At 38.4% G+C, this 17517-nt stretch overlaps 3 protein-coding genes across 4 annotated transcripts in view; all 3 read left to right on the forward strand.

Annotated features, from left to right (window-relative positions):
- Positions 1-3910, forward strand: part of chkb (choline kinase beta) — an 8796-nt gene extending 4886 nt beyond the window's left edge. For both annotated transcript variants that reach the window (XM_036212455.1, XM_024281842.2), the window contains exons 6-11: positions 1095-1153; positions 1900-1987; positions 2099-2207; positions 2539-2639; positions 2732-2813; positions 3070-3910. In XM_036212455.1, the coding sequence (XP_036068348.1) occupies positions 1095-1153; positions 1900-1987; positions 2099-2207; positions 2539-2639; positions 2732-2813; positions 3070-3126 (496 nt within the window). In that variant the 3' untranslated portion in view covers positions 3127-3910. The remainder of the gene's footprint in view (positions 1-1094; positions 1154-1899; positions 1988-2098; positions 2208-2538; positions 2640-2731; positions 2814-3069) is intronic.
- Positions 3911-5389: 1479 nt separating this feature from the next.
- Positions 5390-9400, forward strand: LOC112152749 (kelch repeat and BTB domain-containing protein 11). Its single transcript, XM_036212456.1, has 8 exons — positions 5390-5932; positions 6002-6190; positions 6272-6456; positions 6532-6883; positions 6955-7100; positions 7704-7858; positions 8479-8636; positions 8711-9400. Exons 1-8 carry the CDS (start codon positions 5690-5692, stop codon positions 8891-8893), a joined length of 1611 nt encoding a protein of 536 aa, XP_036068349.1. The 5' UTR covers positions 5390-5689; the 3' UTR covers positions 8894-9400.
- A 123-nt stretch (positions 9401-9523) lies between these two features.
- On the forward strand, positions 9524-17445 carry cpt1b (carnitine palmitoyltransferase 1B (muscle)). Its single transcript, XM_024282624.2, has 19 exons — positions 9524-10075; positions 11005-11147; positions 11268-11407; positions 11495-11666; positions 11820-11921; positions 12145-12282; positions 12364-12441; positions 12560-12667; positions 12756-12840; positions 14216-14411; positions 14485-14670; positions 14745-14850; positions 14934-15050; positions 15127-15291; positions 15362-15496; positions 15818-15970; positions 16588-16701; positions 16785-16877; positions 16950-17445. Exons 2-19 carry the CDS (start codon positions 11007-11009, stop codon positions 17073-17075), a joined length of 2355 nt encoding a protein of 784 aa, XP_024138392.1. The 5' UTR covers positions 9524-10075; positions 11005-11006; the 3' UTR covers positions 17076-17445.
- Positions 17446-17517: the final 72 nt, after the last annotated feature.

Genomic DNA, 17517 nt, shown 5'->3' on the forward strand with positions numbered 1-17517 from the left:
TTGGGATCCCTAATTTTGACATATTAGCTAAAACTAGTCAGAACATGACAGAAGGCTGAGCTGCTGTTGCTTTGAAACGCTCTGACACAATTTATCAAAGACTTTTGCACATCTATGTGTAAACAGCTTTATCTAACACTATATTCACTGAAACTCAAAGCTAGACATTCATTAGTTTGATGGGATATTTGTTATGTTTTAAGCTTTGAACTAAGATATCTAAAAAGACTAATGAATAACTGAATGCTGTCACTGCAATAAGCTGATGAAGCAATGCTGACTATCTAATGTTTGATAAGGGGTCTTATCTTTGTGTGTTGTTGCTGTTGTTTTTCTTCTTGTAACATAACAAAAAAAAAAGTATAGAGCGTAAGAGTCTTCGTTCCTTCCTGTGAAAGGAGCTCATCTGCCACGTAAGCACCAGGCATGCAGTTTGCATTCACGAACACGCTAAGCGGGCATTCTTGAATGTTCTTGTAGCGTATGGCGTTCACACTCGACTGTTGATACCCGATACTAGCAGCACATGTACTTTCAGTTAGAAGGGACTCGTGGGAAATATCAAAGTGGTGCAAATGTTGAGAATCTCCCCCAGGCTTTTTCTTTCACAGCTCTGTTTTAACGTTTGAAAAGTTTGGCCTCGTATAATTCTGTCCAGGGACAATGAATCATTTCTTCTCCATGATCACTTTTTAAACAAATGGCACTTACGTCTGTCTGTTGAAAAGGACAATACCCAGTTGTCACGACCAAATCTGAGTTCCTGATTGGGTTCACTCTTAATGCATTCAGTGGTTGCACATTTGAACAGTTGTACAAACTTGTATAGCAACGAGTTTTGAGCCCGGAAGCCCGAAACATGCATATCTGCATGCTTACAAAGACTTCTCATTCTTGAACGCATGTTGCTGAGGGCGATGTGAACGTAGCTTCACAGAAACATTTTCTGTTTCAGTTAGGCAGCTATAAAATCACTGAAGATATATGTGAAAATATCCTGCAGAATAATTGTTCTTTAAGTATTTTGTAGATCGGTTGTACATTTTCTGGTTAAATAAGGGAACTCTTACTCATTCATGTTTTCTTCATAACAGTAAACTGCTGGCAGCGACTCCATCACCAGTGGTGTTTTGCCATAACGATGTCCAAGAAGGTAAAGAGTTTTGCTTTTTTATTATTGCTGCTGTGAGCACACTTATTTGTAGGGATAAATTTATTTAGAGCTTAATTGATAAAAAAAAAAAAAACGGTTCCAAGGCATGCAAACACACACCCTTCCTTACAGGTTTTCACAAGTTTTAGTGGCTTACAGAGACATGAAGACTAACAGGAAAGAGACGGAAATGAGGTTGAGATGATGGATTTACAGTCATTTATATATCTGAAAAATAACACTTCCTTCTGCTTCTTTGAAGGTCTTTTTCTTTGAGATGAACAGACTGTTTTAGTTTAGACAAGAGTTTGATCATGATCATACATGGGTCATATTTGACTTTATGTCCTTGCATTTAAATGATACGTTTTAAGCTTTACGCTTATAAGAGAAGATTATTTAAATGCTTCAAAAACAACAAATTTGTTATGTGTAAAACACCAAAAAAGGTTTGTGTAGGGCTTAATTCATGACTTCCTGTCTTTTCACAATAAAAGATTTAGCTTAATGCCAATAAATGCTTCCTTCAAGTCAAATGTAAAAAGAAACTTATTTTTTTTAATGCTTTCGAGCAACAGAATTTTAGCATTAATAATTGCGTCCCTCTATATTTTCAACATAACTAATGAACTTGTCTTTTTCCTTTTGGGGTTTAGCCATTTTATTTTCTAAACTCTAATAAATGTGATATTATCTTGTGAAAGGCTTAAAATGAATTTTTATCCTGACTTGTTTTGATGTTGCAGGAAACATCCTTGATCTAAAGGACAAAGACGGCAACTCCATCGACAGTCTCATGCTCATAGACTTTGAATACAGCAGCTACAACTACAGGTATTCATAGTACATGGAAGACTATTTCCTCATGCTTTGCAAGTATTTGCAGAGTTTCAAATTTCCTTATCATAGCATCATGTCATTGTCACCATGGCTTTTATTTTGAAGGGGTTTCGACTTTGGAAACCATTTTTGTGAATGGATGTATGACTACACATACGACGAGTGGCCCTTTTTCAAAGCAACGCCAAAGAACTATCCAACAAGAGAGCAGCAGGTCAGTTCTGACATTTAGGACTGTGTTAAAAGCCAAGCATCATGTTTTGTGATGCTTTATTTCACTATTTTAGGAATATTGTTGTTTATTTTTACTGATTTTATTAAATGGGAAGAGAGAGTCTAAGATGGAATTTAAAAAATAAAAGTATTTTATCAACGTTTACAGGAGGCTGGATGATGTTTACCACCATCTAGTGGTGAAACTTATATTTTTCTGCAAAACATATTACATGAATCTGCGCACATTTTTATTAAAATGATGATATCTCTTTAGTTACTGAAACTTCTGCCTCATTAATTTATTAACCCGTTTTTACTATTTATCTTAGCTTCTTTTTATCAGAAGTTATCTGGATGAATTTGAGAACCCCCCAGACGCTGGCATGGACCGCACACAGATCGAAGAGGACATGATCATCGAAGCAAACCGGTACACTAGGTTTATGTTTTCCAGGAGCTTCGATTGTTGCCAGATTTCCATTGTTCTGATTGGATAATATTGGGTTTTATTTTGTATTTTAGGTATGCGTTAGCATCCCACTTCCTGTGGGGGCTGTGGTCCATCATTCAGGCAAAGTTATCCAAAATAGAGTTTGGATATATGGTGAGTTTGTGTATTCTTCAAGGTGTGAATTAAAGAAAAACTTTTTAATCTCAGTTCATTTCATGTAGAAGCTAGCATTTATTCTTTCAAATTTTCATTCATTTATTTCAAATGAATTTTTAATGTAGTTTAAAGAATATTTTCATGAAAATACTTACTTTTTTCTGACTTGTGTATCACATATTCCCTTCTAGAGAATCTCAGTTGGCTTTTATTTCCACGACTTCTCATTCGGATATCGTTCTTCTCTTTGCAGGATTACGCTCAGGTCCGGTTCGATGCCTACTTCAAGCAAAAAAAGCTTTTCTCCTGAACTCTGCAGCCTTGAATCTTCTCCATGTTCGTTTCAAACTTTTATGGACCTTTGCAGGAATGTTAACGATTACCAGAAGATCCTGAGATATTAATCCAAGTGAATCTTTTGACAGAGATTGCTCTCATTTCCATGTGGTTTATAATAAGGACTTTGTGCTGCTATGGAGAGCAAGAAGACTGTTATTATCATTTTTTAAATGTGTTTTTATGTTTATCTGTTTGTTTTTTCCTCTTTTTATTTGGACCACTGTATGTTCTTGGCATCAGGGATGCATTTTGTGCTTGTGAATTAGATGTTATTTTGAATCATTGATTTTAATCTGAAGTGATATCATCACGATTTAAGCACGCTCTCTCTCTATATATATAAATGACTTTTAGTCAATCCTGCAAAAACAAACTAGGTAATTCCTAGTAATTGACTGTGCACTTCTGTTGCGCTACATGACTGTTTCTTTTTGTCTCAGTTGTCAATATTTTATTTGATTTGCTTCAAAAGTTATTTTCCTGTTTTATGCCTGTATTTAGTTTTGTCTGTGTCTTTTAGACATTTGGAGCTAAATATAGTTTTTGTCCAATGTTTAGGAGCTTTGTAAAAAAAATTGTATTTATGAGCTCATGTTTATTTAAACTCCAATGAATGTACGCACAAAGTAAAAATCTGTGTGTATCCACTCCGTTTCAATAGAAACAAGCGACTTACCTGCAGCTGTTTTTGAAGCCGTCCTTTTCCAGTTAAATTTGGCTATATTTGCACTTTTAAATAAAGCCACTGAACTGATGTTTGTCTTTCAATTTCATTAAATCGTCTTATTTTTCCTCAATGAACAACAAATAACAGAAGACTAAAGCAAATATGAAGGATGGGGCAGAGGTTGTAGGGAGGAGTTTCTATAGCAACAAGGTTTTTTAATGGATGGACCTGATGTTGAAACAGGTGACTCTTCTTTTGTGACTTGGATCTTTGATATTACATCCTGATTAGTAATAAATGCAATATAAATTAAAAAATGGACAAGTTTATGGTCTTAAACTCATTTTATTGCAATTATAACTGTTTCATCCAGTACATGTTCTTCATAGTTTGATCTACTTATAGCTGGAAATATCAAAGATAAATAGTTTTGGTGGTTATTACCAAACATTGATTTATTTCCTTTTATTTTTAAACGCAAAACAAAATAGTTAAATCTACACGATAATTAGAAAGTGATAAAGTGCTTGTAAAAGCCACAGGTGGAAGAAAAATCTCATGAATTCCCACCCCTAATATTACTATATTTATGCATACATTTTTGCATTGTAAACACAAAAAAATTGGGAAAAAAGGCCTCAAGGTACAAAAATATTATCACAGAGTCACGATTGTCCATATATGATCCTACTATGTTTCTCATTTTCTAGTTTATACAATTCCAAAACTTTGAGGTTGTACTTTTGTAAAATTGTGTAACATTTTTTCTCTTTTTGACACTTTCCTCCATGTTACTCCACAGAAAAAAATGCACCTTTTTGGATTGACTCTTGTAGAAAACTTCAGTTATATTTTGGTCCCCAAAAATAGGCAACAACATCCACTCTAAGGTTGGATACCTGAAGCTTTGTGACAGGAAGTTCACGGAATGGCCTTAAAACACAGCTTGTCAGGCGACCTTGTTGCAAGAACAAAGTGTCATTTTCCACTATTCCTGTGGGCTTGCCTGCACACCCATAGATGATTTCCAAGGGATTAATGCTTCGTCAACACAGTCCACAGTCATGCATCATTCGGGGGTGGGTGCCTATGTCCAGCCTTGAATTAAGGTTAGGACAAATGTTTCCTCATCAAGTCAAGATTCAAAAATGTCAGTTAAGTTAGTTCTTAAGATCACATATATTCTTCTCACTATACGCGATTTTTAAGAATTGCCTATTGTTGTTGTAATGAGTCGATAAAGTTTTGGGCTACTTTTACATTTTACTTTCCTGATCAACCAGGAACAGAAATAACAACCATCAGATTAACATCAAGGTCGAAATTTATCCCCAGTTTCTAAAGATTTTTGCATTTTAACCTCTTGGACTTAATGTCAAGGACTAAAAATTTGGAATTCATCACGAATGTTTTGTCTTAAATTTGTATGAGCTATAAGCAAGAAGTGTTTTGTTTTTGATTTCTTAGTGTCATAACAGTAATTTGCATAAACTTTTTGTTTGGGGTTGTGCATTAAATGAATTTTACTTTACACTTTCATGCTGCAGGGTAACATGAGTGCCCTGTGATGACGTCTGTAGCAGAGCGAAGACTAACGGTTCTCCAGGAGCCAAGAATAGAGCAGCCAGAGAGATCTGCGCTGCTCAAAGATCGACGAATCCTTGTGATAAAAAGGAGTTTTTGTTACGGGATTTTAGAGGTTTTTTTGCCATTTTTTATGTTAGTTTTACTGAGCAGCATATAGGAGCAAAGGATAGAGTTGATGGACTGTAGTGACATGTCTGGATCTGTGTGTCCTTAAATGGAAATTCACATTAAAGACCATTTTCACCTGTAAGTGTAGAATCTGATCAAATTGTCAGTAGATATGGATGTTTTTAGAAAATATTTGATCATAATTATTGGGTGGATTATCATGTGGTTGAAATGCGTGTTTAGACAACTTTTGGGTGCTTTAGACAACAGCTTAGCATCTCCAGGTATCACAGGTAGAGGGCCTCATCAAGGCGTCTCAGAGGAGTGGAAGACCAATGAGGCGCTCCGCACATATCACCTGGGAGATGCAAATCACACAAAGGTTACAGTCCAAACAAGCACTCATGCTTTTCACGTAAGTATAAAAGAAAGTCTTCTAACTGAGGAAATAAATACAAAAGTTGTTCAATAATTGATTTTTAAGGTGGACCTTCAAAGACTTTCAAAGTTCAGCGAGTACTTTCGAGCCGTGTCCCAGTCTCGAATGAAGGAGACGTCAGAGCGACTCATTCACCTGGAACACGTGCCCTCCTCTGTTTTTCATAATCTCCTCGAGTTTTATTTCAACGGCAACTTCAAAGTTCCTCAGGAAGAACTGGGTCCAAACATCCAGGTATAAAATGCATAATAAGAATCTGTATTTGACACAAAACACAGATTCAACTGTTTTGTTTTATTCCCCCAATATCCAAAGGTAAGCTGCTATCTTCTAGCTGAGGCCTTCCTGTCAAAGTGTCTGTCAGTCCTAGCAGAAGAACTCAGCTCGTCTAACTGCTCGTCATACCTGAGTCTTGCTCAGGAGACTTGTTGTTCTGAGCTGAGACTGACAGTCCTCACTTTCCTAAGTAGAAACTTGCTGGAGGTGCCACATGTTTTCAGGTATTGAAAGTGTCACTCCAAACCTTTTCTGAAGTACTGAGTTGTTTTTGTCACCACAGTCGTTTCCTGCTGCAGAAAATTGAATCATGAGGACAAGAGGGATGTTATCAAGCTGAGGACACGAGGAGAGCCGCATCTGTGCAACCTCCGGAAAGAGAACCTGACTTCTTGGAGCGACCCAGAGACAGAACGCTCTCGATACATCTTTGGCCTGACAGGGCCAGAGAACTGCAAGGACTGGCAGCGAGTTACAGAGCTTCCTTTTCGGGCTGATAAGTGGTGTTTTACCACAGTGGTGCTTCTCAACTACCTCTTCCTTTTAGGAGGCCACAGACAGCAGGTGAAAAGAGGCTGGGAGTTCACTAAAGTTTCTTTTAGGTTCAATCCTGTCAGTCGTTCATGGACGTCCATATCACCGATGATAAAGGTAGGACGATCATTTTGTAACATCCATCTTGCATTGATTTTGGTGCAAAAACTTTTTCGTATCCTTTTTAGCACAGGCGACATTTCAGCGCGGTTGCTTGTGAAGGCTGTATTTATGCAGTGGGAGGCTGGTACCTGGACTCTCTGGTAACCCCGGATACAAGCACGGCGCTGTACACCGCTGTAGAGTGCTATGATCCTTGGCAGGACACCTGGCGGTTTGTGTCCCACTCCGATCATCTTTTGATCTATTGGAAAAGCCTTTTAATTAGGATTTTTCCGTTTTTATCCAAAATAAAAAAAAAGGTCACTTTCCAGTTGTGGGCTGGAATGTTGGTCTGGAGTAAGGCAGCACTCATTTCCCATGATCCCCTTGTTTACGTGCTCTCCCACTAGCTTACAGCCCCTCACAACCCCAACTTAACGTTAGCAGTGCAGCAAAAATGATGAGCAATATCGGATACAGTTTTCAGCTCAAATGAGAAAAACAAAGATTTAGTCGTCCACAAGTGGATGCATCAGATTAGAGTGGAGCAGGGAGCTTGTGGATTACCATTGTGGCTTCTACATTTCACCCACAAGCTTTTTCTGACTGCATGTTTTCATCTACTCCTGATTTACAATGATTTAAGTAAAGAAATGCAAATTCAAGCATAATTTCCATGATATTAGGTCCTCCATCATGATAAAAATGCAACAAGCACATGTTAAAAAATATATATTTCTATTGGAGTGGGTCTTTAAGACTTTACAATAAGCAGGATTATACATATTTTCTCCAGAAAGCATCTCCTCAGTTACACACATGATCTCTGCTTTAGGTTTGTGTCTTCATTGCCCCTCACGGACTTCCGGTTCAGCGTGTCCTTGTCCCACGATGTTCCCCTGGCTACCAGCCTTGAGCATTTCATCTATGTGCTGGGCAACGTTCAGAGAACTGGAGAGAAGTTATTCCTGCAGTACAACACCAAGCAAGGTAAAAAAAAAATGAACAACAGTTCGCTTTTAGATTTTACCTTCAGATGTCTGTATTGTACCTAAAGCCACTTTAAGTTCATTTTATTACTTTAGGGTAATTTTTAGTCTAAAGTGTTTTCGAACAGCTTAATTGCTTTCATGAAATTATTTTATATACATTTTATTTTTTCTTTCTGTAAACACTTTTGGTGACGTTTGATCCTTTAGGCCTGGTATTTCAAAACTTTGGATCCAGATCAAAATGATCCAGATTATGAAGCATTTTAAAATTGATAAAAACTAATTTTTAGTAAGGGTTTGCTAAATTATTTTTTAAAGGGGTAAATTAATACATTAAAAGGAGAAACAGAAACAGGAGCCTCGGAGCTGAGATCAGACTAATCCTCATTTTCAGGATCAAAACTGATCCAGATTCATATTTTGCCTTGAATGGCGATAACAAAGGCCTTTAATACGGATTAAAGGCAGACCAATCTGAATCCCAATACTCAGGATCAAATTTGGTTTAAAAAATACTCAGTTTTAGATCAGGATCCAATCCTGGAGGTTTAATCTTAAAGGATTATGTTTGTAATATCAGGCCATAAAGTTTTTTTCTGTTTTCTTTTCCTCATTTAGATTCCTGGTGTGAACTTCTTCCCACCCTCACCCGAACAGATGCAGAACTATCTACTCTGTACTTTCTTGGTGCTACTGACAAGTTGGTGGTCGTTGGTGGGAACAACTCTAACACAATGGTGACATCTTTTTGTGTAGAGTCTAAGAAGTGGGGACAGGTACTGTCGACACCAAGGAGAACATTCAAAACTTCTTCACTTTTAGAGGATCTTATTTTTGCCTTTTTCTCCAGATCCGCAGGGCAGAGAAAGTGGCGTTCGCCGGCCAGGGATCCCTCATGAATGACCATCTTCTCATGCCCAGTATAGAGCACAGCACTGTAACTCAGATGGATCTCCAAACTCTCACCATCACACCTCTTCCACCTCTGCCTGTCTCCACTTGCTATGATGCTTCCTTTTACCTTTACTACTAATGATGCAGCACTTCTGCAGCTTTTCCTGTACAGAGTAATAGACTTTGTTTTTCTATCTTGTTGTGCACAGCAAATTTTAGAGCTCAGAGCAATTTTTATGGGATTTTAAAGGAGTGATTTGAAATAAAGCCAGTACTATGTTATGACAACTATATTCAGGATTTGTGCTGCAGATTGAAGGGTTTAAGGGATTTTGACGTCTTCGAGGGGGACACATCAATAATTAACAGATTACAGAAACAAATATAAATAAATCATTGTTTTACTAGTCTAAAAAGTGTATTTTCTTGTGGACATATACATGTTCATTCCTATTTGGTGGAATTTTACTGACAATTTAAAGCTGTTTTGTGCAAGCGTGTTCATACAATGTCACCGTCGGTGGTGGTACAGTTGTGTCTTTGTATCCACTTCCTGCCCTTCCTTTTACTAGGAACAGACCCACAAACATTACCTATAATCAGCTGTCTTAGAAACAAGCAAGTCTAGCAAAAAAAAAAAAAAAAACACTTTTGTCATCATTTTTACATATTTCAGTCTCAGGACACCTTGCTATGACTGTATGAGAGGATTTTTGAATAGTTGCTTACCACTGATGAAGCACTTTTGTTCAAATTATTTTAAAAAAAGACATATAATAGAAATATTTCATTTTTAAATGGATCCAGCTGCTAGTTTCTATTTTTTGTCCTAATATTTGCCCTCTGTCCTTTCAGGTTGGGTTTGCAAAGTGTTAGAGATGCAGATTTATTCAGATATTTGTCACAGTACAAATATATGGCTATAATTCTAATATTTACCCATCTAAACGTTCTAAATGGGTGTTCTGGACTGGGGAGGGTAGCAGGGATTTTAGTGGGTGAAATGTCACACGGCTCTGAGTTTCATCTTAACACAGCGCAGCAGCAGCAGACTCAGGAACATGGCAGAGACGTCAGCACCAGAGGACAAGCTGTGTGTGGTTGTGTGTGAGTTTGGTGTCTGGTTACAAAGTAATGTACTCTGTGAGTGAGGGACAGGGGAGAGGGAGAGCAGTTATGAGGAAGGGGTGGGGGTTAGAAAACCAAGGCGACCGAGGCCACACGCTCTACCTGAGGGAAGCTTCCTGAAGGGCACAAGTGTCAGAACAGAGGAATTCAGATCCAGCTTTCCATTGAGTCGGAAACAATCCACAAAAAATAAGTAAGTACTCTTCTTATTCGTCTTACCTGAATGCAAATTTCTTTTATTGATGCTTCTTTTGCCAAAAATACTGAAAGTAACAATTTAGAGTAAAGTTAATATTAAGTTTTTGTTTTTTTGCATTTTCAAATTTACTTAGATGTTGAAGATTTACAATAAAAAATGGTAGAAAATACTTTTTCATAAAGGTGTTGAACAGAAATGATCCCAAATGTACTCAGTGTTCCGTAACATCAGGAGCTTTTCTCTTCCTGAGTCGTTTCAGGTCTATGTTTATATTTTCATGCCCTTCTGAGATCAGTGCACATGCTCAGCCGCCGCACCACTATATCTGGTCGTTGAACTTTGTCCCACTTGGTGACGGTCGAGTCTTGTGACATGGAAAAACTCATACCAAGACTGTCACCCAGCCCCGACGCGGAAGTATAATTATTGAAGATTTCAGCTCATTGGAATTATTGAGACAAGTCTTTTCATTTTCTATTGTGTTTTTTAATGCTCACTTGTAAATCCTCTTAACTTTTGCTAGTGTCAGCATGAGAGTGTAAGCAGACATTTACAATGGAACATCAATGAAGGTTAAGGAGGTTAAATAGAGATAGGCACGTTTTACAAATACATGATAAAAAAAAGACTAATGACAGTATGTTTCTATGGAATAACCACACTGTATGTTATGTAATCACTAAATCCTATAGCTGTATCATATATATATATATATATATATATATATATATATATATATGCTTTCAACCAAATAATCAAATATTAAGAGCTTTGGAAATAATTATCTCAAAATTAATTGTATCTTTTTTTGTGTATCATAAAGATGTAATAATCTACTCTTACACAAAGCACATGTGTTTGTCGGTATTCCATAGAAATCCTAACACCCATGCCGTTTTTCTCTCTCTGTCTTTGACTTTCAGAAATGGCGGAGGCTCATCAGGCCGTGGGCTTCCAGTTCACCGTGCGCCCGGATGGTGTGGAGCTTAAACTCAGTCAAGAGGTCATTAAAAACATCTACCTGTCAGGACTGACGGCGTGGAAGAAAAAAGCGATTCAGTTTAAGGTACCAACTCCATTTTGCTTACGTCTAAAAACATGTATTAAGAATTGTTTTACAGAAGCGCTCATTATGGTTAAAGTTGTTAGTTCACTGAGAAATCTTGTTTCATGTTTTCATTCACAGAACAGCGTTCTGACCGGGGTTTACCCTGCCAGTCCATCCAGTTGGCTGATAGTTGTGATCGCCATGATGAGTTCCTTGTACACTAGCATTGATCTGTCTCTGGGCATGATTGATGCCATCAAGGAAAACCTGCCTCACAGGTTGGTGACTCACAGTTTCACTAAACCATTTCATGAAAGTCTTTTCCCACTTGAACTAATTCGGACAGATTCACGTTGTCTAAACAGAGGCTACATGTCAGCGCAGACCAGAGCAGTGCTGAGCGCCATCCTGTTTGGCACCGGCCTGTGGCTGTTCCTCATCTACCTCCTGCGCTACACTCTCAAAGCGCTGCTGTCCTACCATGGATGGATATTTGAGTCCCATGGAAAAATGAGTTCATCAACCAAACTGTGGCTGGTATGTCTGCCTGTCATCTGCTCCAACAGATTTCCCTGTTGTTATTTGTGCAAATGAAAATGGCTGTCAGTCAGCTGTATTTATAGGTTTTATGTCCTATAAATAAGACATAAAGGGTCGTTGGTATTCATTGTTGTGGTTGTCTATCAACAGTACCTGGTAAAGATGTTTTCTGGACGAAGGCCCCTGCTTTATAGCTTCCAGGCTTCACTACCGAGGCTTCCTGTGCCCTGTGTGGATGATACCATTTGGAGGGTATGCAAGTATTGACCTTTGGTTGCACAAAACAACTATTTTACAGTGAGAAATGACATGACATGGGCTCATAGCTTTCATGAGTTTAAAATCCTCTTAGACCATCAGCAGCCTGCAGACTCTAAACCACTATATTAAACTAGTTTTCCTTTCGGTCTTTCTGGATTTGTGTCTCTCTATAAAACTCTTTTCATGACATCTCAAAACATAATTCTATCCACAGTACCTTGAGTCCGTACGCCCCCTGCTGGACGATGAGCAGTACAGCCAAATGGAAACTTTGGCCAATGACTTCAGAGAGAACAAAGCCAGCCAGCTGCAGAGATACCTGATTCTTAAATCCTGGTGGGCGACGAATTATGTGAGTAGCATTTGAAAGTAGCATAGCAAAGTTGAATTGAAATGAGTGATTGAAAAGCAATGTTTTTGTTGACATGTCAAGGTGAGTGACTGGTGGGAGGAGTACATCTATCTCAGAGGGAGGGGCCCAATCATGGTCAACAGTAATTTTTATATCATGGTGAGTTTTAAAAGCTTTATATAAACTTATTACCAGTGGAGTAATGAACATTATTTTATCATTAAGTGAAATACATAGATAGATAATATTTTTCCCTTTTCATCCTCTGTTTATGAAGGATCTCCTGTACATAACTCCAACCCATCGACAGGCTGCACGAGCCGGAAACATTGTCCATGCCATGCTCCAGTATCGGCGCAAACTGGAGCGAGGAGAGCATGCACCGGTAATCGAACTTTCCTAAAAGCTTCTTTTTAGGCCCTCATCCCACCCAGAATTCAACTGTCATCATCGCTTTGTTGTTTTCCTGTAAGCTCAGGGCTTTAGGCACAGTTCCTATGTGCTCCACTCAGATGGAGAGGATGTTTAACACCACCCGCATCCCTGGAATTGAGACAGGTGAGTCCGTCTTTGATTCAACATGAGCTAACACCTTCACTGTCAGAAACACAAGATATTAAAAAATAAATAAAAATGAAATAAAAAAACACAAAAATGTGTTTAATTGTAATTTCAAAAGCTACTTTCATTTAAATAAAATTCCAAGCTTACACATAAAAAACTATCATTACCATTTAATCATATTGGAGGTCCGACATAGAGTTTTAGAGCATAAAATGTCATGAAGGAGCTTCTGTTTTATCCTGATAGTGTTAAGAGCAACTGGCTGAAAAGAGAAAGGTGGAAGGACTCAAACAGATCCAGACGAGTTCAAAAGATTTAATAACAAAGACTTGACACAAACTGTGTGGAAATGAACAACCAAAAACTAACAACTACAAGACACGTTAAAAGAAGGACAATTCGCAACAAATGGCGTCAATCAAAACCCCCCACTACTGTGCATTGCCTCAGAAATATGCATTAATGGTTAACATTGGACTGTAATGGTAATCCCTCAAAGTTTTAGCTGTAAAAGCAGAATTACGCCATGAAAATGTGTTTTTGATATGCAGGTGGAAAAGGTTTGATTCTTGATTGACATATTCTTGTCAAATATTACCTAAAATAAAGTTAATGTTGTTGGAAAAAAAGCTAAATTGGAGAGTTGTACTTTTATGAAATTGAATGACTGTGGTAAATGATTTTAGGTTTTGAACGGGGATGGGAAAATTATGATCTGTCTGTTCTTATGTGGTATTTTAAACTATTTAACCTGGTCTGCCAAGATGGAATAAATGATATATTGATGATCCTTATTAATGTTATTAATAATTCTGGTCTCTCCCCATAAATGGTGCACTACAAGTACTTTGACCTTTGGGTGCAGAAAGTTACTCCAAATTCATGTGGTTTTGGAAGATTCTTGTTGGGTTTTTTAAGTTTATGTGCATTCTTTGAGTCAGACGGTCATTTTTCCAATCATTCCAACATCACATGAACACATTTCTCTAAATTTGCATTTTTCCTGAAGAACATGAACTGATTGGTGCAATTGGAACTAAAGTGAGAGCAAAAGTCACAATTTTAAAATAGAAACTCCAAAAATTTTCTGTTTCATAATATAAATAATAATTTTTAATCTTAATTAAAGCATGTTTTTGTCCAGATTCCATGTTATTTCTTTCTCTAAAGAGGTGGATTATCACAACCATCCAGGTATCTGCTCTTGGTCCGGCCCTTCTGTCAAATTTTAAAACCTTTTGTGACCTTCAAGAAATGTGGTTTAGCACATAAAAAACCTGATCAGACTGTGTCCTACTGACAGATTTGGACCTATAGTAACTTGTTATGTGATGTTAAATGTCTTTTTTTTCTTGTTCCTTGTTTACAGATGTTGTGCAGCACCTGACGGATCGAAAGCACCTGGTTGTCTACCACAAAGGCCGCTTCTTTCAAGTGTGGCTGTACACCGGGGGGCGCCATCTCTTACCCAGCGAATTGGAAATGCAGTTTCAAAGAATCCTCAATGACACATCCGAGCCCCAACCAGGAGAACTCAAACTAGCCGCTCTGACAGCAGGAAACAGGCACGTTCAAACACATACAGGTGCAGGATACCTGCATGGCAATAGCAATTAAACCCAGATTGTTTTTCTCTAGGGTTCCATGGGCCCGGGCCAGACTCAAACATTTCAGTCATGGAGGGAACAAAACGTCTCTGGATGCCATTGAATCAGCTGCTTTCTTCTTGACGTTGGACGATGAGCCTCAGGGTTATGATCCAGTGAGGAAAAACTCACTGGATAGTTATGCCAAGTCCCTGCTGCATGGAAAATGCTACGACAGGTGAGCAGAGAAGTGAAGGTTATAGCCTCAGTTAAAACATTTTCTGAAAATCACCATTCTGTCTTCTGTCTCAGGTGGTTTGACAAGTCCTTCACCTTGATTTCATATCCCAATGGGAAGATGGGTGTGAACGTAGAGCATTCTTGGGCTGATGCTCCAATAGTCGGACACATGTGGGAGGTCTAAACCTGTTTTAACTCTCCTTTTTTAAAACACATGGGAAAAGTTTGTAAAAGTTGCAATTTATTTTCCTATCTGTGCAGTATGTTCTTGCTACAGACTGCCTCCATTTGGGCTACACAGAGGAGGGACATTGCAAAGGGGATGTAAACAGAGGCCTGCCTTACCCCACTCGACTGCAATGGCAGATTTCAAAGGAGGTGAGACGTCTGCAGCTTCTGCTTTCTTAGATCTGAAGGATTTATCTCAACTTTGTTCTGTTTACGTCTAATTTAGTGCCAAGATGTCATTGAAGAGTCATGCCTTTCAGCCAAAAAGATAGCTGACGACGTGGACTTCCATGGCCTTTTGTTCACCGAGTTTGGAAAAGGCTTGATTAAGAAGTGCAGAACAAGCCCGGACGCCTTCATTCAACTGGCTCTGCAGCTGGCACAGTTCAGGGTTGGTCTGACGTTTTCATTAAACAAGCTTTTTGTGTTTTTATAACCTCATTAAAACCTCACGCATGCAGGATCAAGGCGTGTTCTGTCTGACGTACGAGTCTTCCATGACTCGCATGTTCAGAGACGGACGGACGGAGACGGTCCGCTCCTGCACCTCTGAGGCTGTCGCTTTTGTCAGAGCTATGGAGGACGTCAGTGCAACGGTAGGCAGGCGCACAAACAAAAGAGGATGTACTTTTTGAGCAAGTTTGGAAGTTTTGTTGTGCAAACAGACTTGTGGCGTGAAAGGTGATATAACAACACCATGACACTGTTAAAGGTCAAACTGAGCTGTGACTTGGTCACTAAGACTTTCATCAGCCAGATCTTTGTGCCCTGGACTCCGAACTCTCTAATATTCTGGCAGGGGTTAGTCTGACAGGTCGCTGTAATGTTGTTTTTTCATTCCGTTAAAACAGCTTGTTCATGTTTGAGTAGGGGAGGGTGAATAATTTGAACTATTTGTCTGCTGTGTCTCCAATCAGAACGCCCAAAGACTTTCTTTATTCCAAAAAGCAGCAGAAAAGCATCAAAACATGTACCGCCTGGCCATGACCGGCTCCGGCATCGATCGCCACCTCTTCTGCCTTTACATAGTGTCCAAATACCTCGGTGCTGACTCTCCTTTTCTTAACAAGGTCAGTACATTTCTTTTTTATATTCTCTTATTTCTTTTTTACATTCTCTTGTAGGGCTGGGAATCACTGGGTACCTCATGATACGTTACACGACTCACAATATTGATGATATCCGAATACTCGATAATTGGTAAAAAAGTCATCTCTAACTCACAATATATAGAAGAAAACATATTTTTTAAGGAAAATTTATCCCCATTTATTTTTTTACTTGAACACAATCATAATAAACAACTTATGCCTTAATAGACTCTTCATTTTGTCTTTGACATGCATTGACACCAATTGAATTGGAATTATCTGTAAAATTCCAATTCATGAACAGCAGTGTCACTACTTAGTGCAAAATTGTTGTAAACAACAACAAAAAATTAAATAATTCAAGTAGCTGCCAGACATATTGGTGCCCCACAATAGCAAGTTTCACAATGCTAGCTACCACAGAAGGAACATCTCACATCTCAGGATGACAAATATAACAGTCCCTTCAAACAAAAATAAAAGATCGATACTTGGTGAGAACCCATCGAGAATCAATTGCAGGACTAAATATCACGATACATCGATATTTTGTCACACTGCTATTCTCTTCCTTCTACTCCTGTTTGTCCTGCCAGGTCCTGTCAGAGCCTTGGAGGTTGTCCACCAGCCAGACTCCACAGCAGCAGCTCAACTTGGTCGACATCAACAAGTTTCCTAAATATGTGGGTGCTGGTGGTGGATTTGGCCCAGTGAGTTCATTCGTCTCTGTGGGGAATCTGTGGAAAATAAGAGAGCAGTTCACCACATAAGAGCATCTCTCATGTCTTCATAGGTGGCAGACGACGGCTACGGTGTGTCTTATATCATTGTTGGGGAAAACCTCATCACATTCCACATCTCCAGCAAGTTCTCCAGCCCGAACACCGTGAGAGTCCAAACCACTCTACATTTTTAAACTCTGTTTTTCAACTATTTATCAACTCTCTGTGATCTACAGGACTCCTACAGGTTCGGCCAGAACATTCAGAAGGCCATGATTGACATCCAGACGCTATTCAGGCTTGATCAGGACAAGAAGACACCAGAGTATTTACATCTCCAAAACGGGAAAAAGCACATATAACGTTCTGGGAGGAAGGTCAAAGTGACCGACGGTTGGCAGTGACGTGTTGCACTTCTACTTCTTCTGCTGCTCTGCTGAGTCGGGTGATTTCCAAACTGCCGTGCAAAAGGAAATATTACTGTAACGCTTATTTATTGAAAATTTGTTGTATTTTAGGCAGATTTTATTCAACGCGTTCGGAACTTGTTCTAGTTAAAATTTTGCCTTTTAAATTATTTTCTTATTCTGTATATTAAATGAATTCATGTAAAAGGACTAAACTGTGAACATTGTTGGTTTGTGAAACTGAAATTCAAGTTTGCTCGACACAACATGAATTAGCCAATCTTTCAAAGCTTGATTTTATCTATAATTAAAAACATCCATCTTGTATGATCTTTTTTGTTACAGCTTAACTAGAAACATCTTTTATTTTGATCATTTTTTAAACAATTTTAAACAA

This window comes from Oryzias melastigma, linkage group LG6 (assembly GCF_002922805.2).
Source record: "Oryzias melastigma strain HK-1 linkage group LG6, ASM292280v2, whole genome shotgun sequence".
NCBI lineage: Eukaryota > Metazoa > Chordata > Actinopteri > Beloniformes > Adrianichthyidae > Oryzias > Oryzias melastigma.

Excerpts from the sequence above, each read along its gene's own strand:
- LOC112152749 (XM_036212456.1), top strand. The coding sequence starts at position 5,690 with ATGGATGTTTTTAGAAAATATTTGATCATAATTATTGGGTGGATTATC. Across the intron at positions 7,101-7,703 it reads CCTTGGCAGGACACCTGGCG|GTTTGTGTCTTCATTGCCCC; the intron begins GTTTGTGTCCCA and ends TCTCTGCTTTAG. Across the intron at positions 8,637-8,710 it reads AGTCTAAGAAGTGGGGACAG|ATCCGCAGGGCAGAGAAAGT; the intron begins GTACTGTCGACA and ends CTTTTTCTCCAG.
- cpt1b (XM_024282624.2), top strand. The coding sequence starts at position 11,007 with ATGGCGGAGGCTCATCAGGCCGTGGGCTTCCAGTTCACCGTGCGCCCG. Across the intron at positions 12,283-12,363 it reads CCTGGTGGGCGACGAATTAT|GTGAGTGACTGGTGGGAGGA; the intron begins GTGAGTAGCATT and ends TGACATGTCAAG. Across the intron at positions 12,841-14,215 it reads CATCCCTGGAATTGAGACAG|ATGTTGTGCAGCACCTGACG; the intron begins GTGAGTCCGTCT and ends CCTTGTTTACAG.